This window comes from Sceloporus undulatus, chromosome 1 (assembly GCF_019175285.1).
Source record: "Sceloporus undulatus isolate JIND9_A2432 ecotype Alabama chromosome 1, SceUnd_v1.1, whole genome shotgun sequence".
Classification (NCBI taxonomy): domain Eukaryota; kingdom Metazoa; phylum Chordata; class Lepidosauria; order Squamata; family Phrynosomatidae; genus Sceloporus; species Sceloporus undulatus.
Genome location: NC_056522.1, coordinates 139693919 through 139703141, shown reverse-complemented (window position 1 = coordinate 139703141; position 9223 = coordinate 139693919). Strand labels below are relative to the sequence as shown.

Sequence of the window (9223 nt, the reverse complement as noted above, 5' to 3'; positions counted from 1 at the left end):
TAGTATTTTCTATGCAAACCACACATGACCTTTCTGCAGAACAAATCACTGGAACTGTGAATATTCTCATTAGTTCCAGATTTATCTCAGGAGGATTTCCTCTTCATTGATAAAACATAGATTTTTTAAAACTATATTTGAAATATTTTCAAATATTATTTCTCTTCTTATTCCAACACTTATACTCCCTTGTTCAACTTTGCTAGTCATTAATGCTGTTGATTGTAAATTAGATCTTTTATCTTTTTTAAAATCAGTTTTAATGTATATTCCTGTTTAGTGTAAAGTTAATACACATTTTTGAGATGTATGAATGATCTGTGTTTTCCCAACAATTTCTCCTTCTCTCCAATGTCTTTCCATTTGTCCCCAAATCTCACAAGGAGGTTTTCGTAGGGTTTAGGACATAGATAAGTTCATGTGAGATGAAACTAGAGAAATTAGAATGTTTCAGTATACAGGTCAATTTGTATAAAAATGTAATGATGCACATGCTTCCCCTCAGCCTTACCCAGTAAGGATCTGTACCAGTGCAGCGAGGGGGTGGTGGAAGAGTGGTCTAAGAGGCAACTTATCAGCCCATAGAAGTTTAGCCAGGTCTTCTCTAGCCTTGCAAAAAATTACCACCCAGTCTGAGGGAGAGACTGCCAGAAGAAACAGCTGGCACAGGTTGCTCCTCTCCAATGCAATGCTTAAGTACATTCAAGAATCTCTCAGGAGCTGAGTGTCTGAAGCATATTGACCACTAGCAGCTAGAGGGATGCATACAGTCAGGAGCATTCAACTTTAAAAGCCTTCAAGAACACAGCTGCAAAGCTGTTTCTTTCTCTTTACTTCCTCCATGTATTCTTATAGAATCATAGAGTTGGAAGAGACCACAAGGGCCATCCAGTCCAACCCCCTGTCATGCAGGAACTCACAATCAAAGCACCCCCGACAGATGGCCATCCAGCCTCTGTTTAAAGACCTCCAAGAAAGGAGATTCCATCACTCACAAATGCAGTGTGTTCCACTGTTGAACAGCCCTTGCTGTCAGGAATTTTCTGTGCAGAAAATGCAGTTTCATTTGCAGAAAATGTTGTTTCCAGTGCAGAATAACTGTGTGCAAATATTGCACAGAATAAATCCTGAATTGTGAATAGGCAAATTGATGAAAACATTCTTGCAGCAGCAAGAAAAATGCTAAAATTGCTTGTTATCTTTGAGATTAAAATCATCCCTGTTATGGAAGCTAAATTTATCAAGAGCAAGAGTGAAAGACCAACACACGTAAAATGAGCCAGGAGGTAGAAAGCTGTTATTGAGTCAAATAGTACACTTTTTTCTCAAGATGGATGCATTTAACAGTTAGGGGGTTGAACAAACAAAACATTGTTTTATATGTTTATACAATGATGGTTCATCCTCCTCCGGTAAATTATTCCTCGGATGACATCTAGTTAAGGTTTTCCACTGCCAGAAGTGCTTACATAAATAGAATGCCAGTGAGATTTCCTCTTCCCCCGACAGACTCCTTCACACATTCAAAATTGTGTCAGTTATGCTTATGGATGTAAGTAAAGGGGGGAACGCAATGAGGGCATTGTACCCAAAATGAGAATTTGGTTGTCCTAATAAAATTTTCCTCTGGTCTCCAAATTTCTAGCATCAAGAATGAGAGAGTGAAAATAACTCATACCTAGAACGCTTATGTTTTCTTTTTTTTTTCACGAACTGTATTTCCAAATGCTCAACTGAAGTTTTATGTTAGAAATTTGAGAGATGAGTGGAAATTTATTGGGGGGGGGGGAGAGAATTCTTATTTTGGGGAAATGCCCCCACCCACCCCATGCCACCCCACCTCCCTGAATACACTGTATCTGGTAGTAGCTAACCTGATGCTGCTGGGAAGACTTCAGGGAGGACATATGCTGGCAACTTTGCTGGTTCTGATACAGGCCAGGTATAGTGTTTTGTTTTTCAGAGAAGAATAACACTATTCTTCAAAATGAGAACTCTACTGAAATGGGATGCTTTTCAATTCAATATAAGCTGAACCAGCAGCTTGTTTTGGTATCAGTCAAAAAATGAACTGATTGAGGTGATGGAAATGTATGTCACAAATAGAAAATGCTGCATTAAGCATGCAAAGCAATCCATTTATGTTTCTGATCCTCCCTATATGTATGCTCTTCTTGTACTATTCTACTTTATAAAAGCCTATTTTTCTTTGACTACAAAGGCACTGTGCTTCCAAGTTTATTCTTCAGTCCTCTGCAGGGGGAAAATATCCTGCAGGGGTTTCTTTGACTTCACATTGGACTTCACTTTCAAAGACTCCACTTTCTGCATGCAGTAAGAGGAATCTGCACATGCAAATTAATTTACATGGAATGATCAGCTACATTTTTATAAGTTTCTGATGTTGAAATAGGAGTTTGTTGCTAGGAGTATTAGAAAATTGTAAATAAAATTGTATAATCCTATATGGTGTCCATCTTAATTGGCATCTACCAAGTTTTTTTTTTTTCTGTGTTGGTGATCAGAATTTTGTAGGCACCTGCAAGCTGTTAAGTCATGATAGCAGTTCCTAGGCTGCAGCATTGGCTTCTTTTGTGAATGCCATGCCACAATTATGTTACTTCACTCATAGCAAGTCCTGGCCCTGGTCCAGGGGCTGATACCTCAGTTGGCTTCTTGACAAGCACTTCAGCCAGTGCTCTGTCATTTGAATCAGTGTCATGAAAGGGCATTTCATGGAACAAAGAGTGAAGGGATTTGGCTGGCTGTTCTGGGTGTCTTGCTAGGAGACAAAAGTATTCTAGGCTTGCGAGGGAGGGAGCAGCTTTGGCTATGGAACTGGCAAATCACCCCTTCCCAATTCATGAAATTTACACTGGTTTTCCTCCTGTAAGTGTGTTCCCTTCCATTTCCATTTTAACCTGAACATTTCTTCCCCCCCCCAAAAAAAAAACTTGCACAAAATATACATACATTTAATTATTTAAAAAAACCTGGAAGTGCAAGAAGCCAAGCAAATTCCCTTTAAACAGTTTATGGAGAAACCAGAATCTGACGCAAATTATTTTTTGAAGAAGATACGTAAAAAGTCTCAATTGAAACATAATGATATACAAAACTATATGTGAAAAGGAATATATTTCTACATACAGCTGCACATCTACCACATGGGAAAAAGGTAAATCTTTACACTTTTTCCTGAAGGGTAGGAGGAGGTAAGAGTAAGACTAAAACTGAAGCCCACTCAGTTTCAATTTATTCAGTGAATAAATTGCATCTGTCTTCACTGCAGAAGAATTAGAGCAGATAACTGTACCTGAATGTCATATTCAGGAAGGGAATCTGAGCAAATGAGGTCATGTTGATTAAAAAAAGGAGGAGGAGGTCTGATTCTACCAACAAAAATAAATAATCAGATAGTACTCATTAAAACATACTGGAACTTTAAAGTGGAATTGCTAAAATCTTTGAACAAAAACCTGTACATAACATTTTCTGTACATGAAGACCAGGAAGTGGTCAGTGCAACATGATTTTGGAAAAAGGGCTAGTAAATTTAATGCATCAGAATTCTGCATCAGAGAATATGATATGTAACTTTACAGTGGTGGAGTGACGTCCGTGACATACACTCTCATTCTAGTAAATTGTGACAATGCATAGCTTGTCCCAATTTACATGTCCCAATATGCTGTGTATCCCATTGTGCATTGGAACATGTTGTGCACTGGGACTGCTGTACAGTGGCCACACTGCTGGTTCCATTTGCACAATGGTCTCAGAGACATAGCTATATCTCTGCTCTCCTCCTTAGAATATGAGCATTGCACAACATCTTCACTAACCTTTATGTGATTCTAAGTGGTTTTATGGTGATGGAAATGCCAGCCAATGTCTTTTCTGAGGAAATTGTAGAAAACTTTATTAAAGTTAAATGTTAATCCAGTTTATAGAATAACCACTTCTCTCTATGGGCCCGTCCTAAGGACTGGAGCGTGGCTTTGGTACAGCTTCTGGCCTCTTAAGACACATGCATCATTTAAACAGCATACTTCCAAAGTGACCCAAAGCAGCTTTATTTTGGCCTGTCTATACGGGCCCTATGTAAGCTTATTTGAGCTCTAAAATCTTCAGGGAAGGCTCTTTTCTCTATTCTCTATCTCAGTTTAATTTGGTTAGAACAAGGGAAAAGGCATAATTAACTTTTACACTAATACTTTGTTACTGATATTTTTGAGTAGTTTTTAATCTGTATTATTTTTAATAGATTAAGACACCTTGCGTTCCATTACTGAAGAAAGGTGGGATATTAATTATTAAAATAAATAAATAAATAACTCTAATTGATGCAGAGCTCTCCAAGTGACAAAAAATATATAGTGGAAAGGTTTGGAACTTGTACACATTTTCACTCCCCCCAGGATCTGCTGGGGGGAGAACATATTTTTGTATCAAATACTCATTTCATAGTTAAATAACTTGAACTTTTCTGTCCCTTTGTTGTCTGAAGAGTATGACCTGGAGCCCTGTGATGATCCTGGTGTCCCAGCCTTCAGCAGAAGAATAGGATTTCATTTTGGTGTTGGAGATTCCTTGACATTTTCTTGCTTCCCTGGATATCGTTTAGAAGGTGCAAACAAGCTTACCTGCCTGGGTGGTGGCCGGCGTGTATGGAGTGCACCTCTGCCAAGGTGTGTGGGTAGGTGGTCACATGCTTTCATTTCATTCATCAAGACGTTATTAGGACATGAGAGTGGAAAAGGAGAGGTTGCAAGCAAAGCCAAAGGGATGGGGGCAAACAATTGGCACAGTGATTGAGTACATTTATACATTGTATAGCAATTTTGCTACCGTCTTTTTGTAATTTTGGAAGTTTTGAAAAGTACTTATAGTTACTATTATTTTTAACCTAGCCTTAAATTAACACATTTTTTTATTGTTTCATAGCAGCAACTCCATATCTTAACTGAAATGATCACACTGATTAGTCCCATGGGTGTAATGGGCAATGACTGTATGTCACTATTTTCCCATGAGTATGATAAATGGGAACGAAGGTGGTTTTATCAAGGGAGTGCAGTTCCAAATCTGATTGACTTTGGCCATTTTGTGGGGCTTCAGAGCCACCTGTGTGCTGTGGACCATACTTTCCTGAGCCCTGGTCTATGAGACATACTTGCTTTCTACTAGACAACAAAGTGGAATGGCTCCAACACACACATCTATCTGTCTGTCCATACACACACACATAGATATATAGGTTTAAAGGAATCATGTAGCACCATCGAGAATAACAAGGGGGGAAATGCCACATAAGCTTTTTTAGAATCTAATTTTATGGAGCGTTTTTCATCCTTGGGTATTTTCTAATCTTTTGATAATTTTAGCAATTCCTTCTTTATTGTTGTTGTTGTTGTTGTTATTTCATTTTAATGACCAGAAAGTTATTTTGAACTACCTTTCAAATAAGCTAAATGTTATTTTTTCTTATTTCTCCATTGAGCTCTATTAATTTAGCATTGTTAAAACCGCTAATAAGTACTGTTTTCACATTAGGTTCATCATGGTATTATTAAGATCTGTGGCAGTTAAAGAAAATCAGACTACTGCACTGCAGCCATACATTAAATTGAACTGCATTCTAAGTGAGGGGGAACAGAGGGGAAGTTGGTTAGAGCTACAAAAATGGGTGTTGTATATACAGAAACTGAGAGCCATGAGAAATCAAATCGTCATGGTTTTTCTGTCCTGGTTACAGCACAGCCATACTGCCTGCAGTGAAGAAAAGGAAGGAAACATAAAGTAGTGCTAATTATACTGCTAATATTTTGCTGTTGAGATGGCACGTTATCAGAATAGGAAACCTCAACTTATTTACAAAACCAAGGAAATGTCATAGTTTAATTTTAGAAGCAAAGAACAGTTTTAAAGCAGAATAATTTTTCAAGGAAACGTGGCTGAAAGAGAGTTTTCCAAAGCTGTGGGGCTACTAGGTGTCAAATGCAGCCATTCTTCAGGATCCCATGGGAGTTTGCTGCACCATGAAATGTCTGGATCTGGGATCCTGATTTGCTCTTCCCAACCAGGCCAAGCTTGTAAATCAGCAACATTCCAGGAGTTTTTCTCTGCTTATAAAATCCTGGCTTGTACTGGTGCAACAACCATGATACTGGGTTTTGGGATCATGCTGTGCTGTCCTTTCCTAGTAAATTTTACCCTCTTGCTCAAAAGGACCAAACTGGGAGAGTGCACTAGCATGCTGTTCATTCACATCAAACTAGGATAAGGCAGAAATCCTGGCTTAACATGACTTTCGGCCCTTCATATCCATGGCTTGAATTAAAAAACAAACAAACCAAAAAGTAAACCTTGATTTTATATAATGGACACCATTTTACTACTCTACGTATTTATTGGGAACTGACCGTCCATGGGGGGGGGGGGGGAGCACATCCTGGAACCAAACTCCATCAGATACCAAGGCCCCTATATGTGTGAGTGTGTCGAAATATAATATATTAAGGTGCAAAAAGTTTTGAAAGAAATATTTTTTTACACATTCTTCTATAGATTTCTCCCAGATTTCATTGTGTATTTGACTGATAGATATTTCCTTTTGCTCACTTGGATGGCAAAAAATCAATCCATAAATTTTATCCCCTAAGAAAAACTTGTGAAATCCATGGTGTCACCATAAGTCAGCAGGTAACTTGAATTCATGCATATACACATACAAATATTGTAGAAATCTACCCCCCCCCTTTCTTTTCCTTTTCTTCTTTTCCTTCTGTTTTTATGTGGACAGTATGTACATGATGGTTTCTTGGTTGTACTATTTTCTATTTTTGATTCCATGTAGGAAATTAATATTGTTTAGACCTATAAAATTGATATTGTTCAGCCCTAAAATTTATTGGATGGATTGTTATGTATTCCTACACAAATGTTTATTTGTGGTCTATTATATTAAAAAAGATAATGAAAAAGTCTGTCAAGGCTGTGCAAAAGGTTTTGTTCCAAATGTCAGACATATGAAAGAGGCATTATAAACGTGCACTTTTATCTTGACAGAACTCATTTAATTTGAATTTCTGATATAAATCAGGAGTTCTCAATTTTGAATATAAATTCTCTGACCGCTGTACTATTTGACTTTTTAAAGAGCCTTGCAGGCCTTTATCTACAGCACCACAGAACAAATATGAACCATTGCTTTGCAGAAATAGTTTCAGAATGATCTAATTTCATAATTAGAATGTGCTGGTATTTGTATGCTGGAGAGCCAGTGTGGTGTGGTTATTTGAACATTGAACTATGACTCTGAAGAGCAGAGTTCGAATTCTCACTCAGCCATAAAAACCCACTGGGTAACCCTGGGCAAATCACACACTCTCTCAGCCTCAGAGGATGGCAGAAGAAATTTGCTAAGATAACATTTTGATAGGTTTGCCTTTGTGTCATCATAAGTCAGAAACAACTTAAAGCACACAAGACAAGGTTTATATGCTTAGTTATCACCAACCTAAATTAAAGGATGGGTGTGATAGAAAAACAGTAAAAACAATAAATACAACAGCTATATTATTTATGAAAGCTAATGAGAAAAAAAATGTTTAGTAGCCCATATATCTCCCTTTTTTCTTGTTGTGAAATATATACTTGTCTTGTGCCCCCCCCCCCTTGAAAGTATTAATGCAGTTTTTTTCACAACTCACTACTGCACTCTTAGCTAAAAGATTATAAATTTACTTGGCAAGGACAAAAATCCTACATTCTGTGAGAATAAACTGGAATTTAAAATACAAGAGCGTTTTACACTGAATAAAATGAGCAAAACCTTATTAACTACTCACATCTTAGGAACATCAACACAGATTACATCCCCTCTGCTGCCCATTCTTTTTAATTTGTGAGCTGGTTAAACCCTAAATCAGGAACCTAGATGTGTGGTTTAATATGAGATCTTTTGTTTTGTTTTAGATCCATATGATAGAAATATAGTCCATATGGGATGAGGAAAGTGTAGCCCATTTTGTTCCCCTAGGGTCTCCCACAATGATTTTTAGCAAAACTCATTCAAAACTCTCTTTTGTGTATGGGGGTGTGTGTGCCCTGGACTGTCTTAGGACCAGGGGATGCCTTTATATAACCATGAAATAGATTGGAATTTAGGTAGATTTTTAGGTAGGTTGCATCCACACTGCAGAAATAATTCAGTTTTATAAAGCACAAAGCTGAGGAAACACTGGCCTCATTCCCTCTTAATTCAATTCCTGAACCGATTCCTGAAATCATTTCAGCAAACACAGTGGTTCCCACTATATTTGCACCAGTTTCAAAAATCGGTGCAGGAAGCAATAGCCATGTCTTCCCTGCCATGTCTCCCTCCATCCTCTTGGCCATACTAGGGGCAGAGGAGAGGCCGGGGTGGAAGGAGAGAGGCAGGCCAGGAGGACTGAGGCACGCTGGGGTGGAAGAAGAGAAACAGGAGGACTGAGAATGGAGCATGGCCAGGGAAGCCACTGCCAGTGGGAACCAGGGTGGATTCGAATCCGATTAGATTCCATCTGGTTCCCACTTGGGCTGAATTGATTTATTTCCAAATAAACCAATTCAGCCAAAAAAAACACCCCATTTTACCAGCGCCTTTCTGATGTGGGTTAAATGGGTAAAAATGGGTAAAAAACATGGATTATGATCCGGTTTAAACCATAGTGGGAACAATTCCATTGGTACCTTCTCTTACCACGAATACAAGAAAAATGAACATAGCTCCCACCTTCACATTAAAAGAGTTCCTTAGATATTATTTGGACCTATTTACATCTGAGGTCCTCTAAACGACTGACATGGAAGAATTTTTCAAGTCCCTACCAATTAAAAAACTTACTGAGCAACATTTTGAATAAATCTATCCAAAGGTTTATTCAAATAACTGAAACAAGTCATGCAAAGTTTGAAGCCTTGTAAAGCTCCTGGGCAAGATGGCTTCATAAGGAAATTTTACAAGGTGTTTTTCAACAAACGGACTCCTTATTTGTTGAAAATATTTAATGGAGTACTAGCAAATGGTATAATGCCAGGAAGTTGGCATAGAACAAGAATAATTCATCTCCCAAAGACAAAGAAGTTGAATTATTTCGTCCCATAGCCCTTTTAAACCAAGATGCCAAGATTGTTACAGCCATTATGTATAAAATGGTAAATAATTGAATATCAACTT

The 9223-nt window shown here is 37.9% G+C and overlaps 1 protein-coding gene across 2 annotated transcripts in view; it reads left to right on the top strand.

The window, feature by feature from the left end:
* Positions 1 to 9223, top strand: part of CSMD1 (CUB and Sushi multiple domains 1) — a 1231469-nt gene that overhangs the window by 945432 nt on the left and 276814 nt on the right. For both annotated transcript variants that reach the window (XM_042480556.1, XM_042480547.1), the window contains exon 21: positions 4511 to 4699. In XM_042480556.1, the coding sequence (XP_042336490.1) occupies positions 4511 to 4699 (189 nt within the window). The remainder of the gene's footprint in view (positions 1 to 4510; positions 4700 to 9223) is intronic.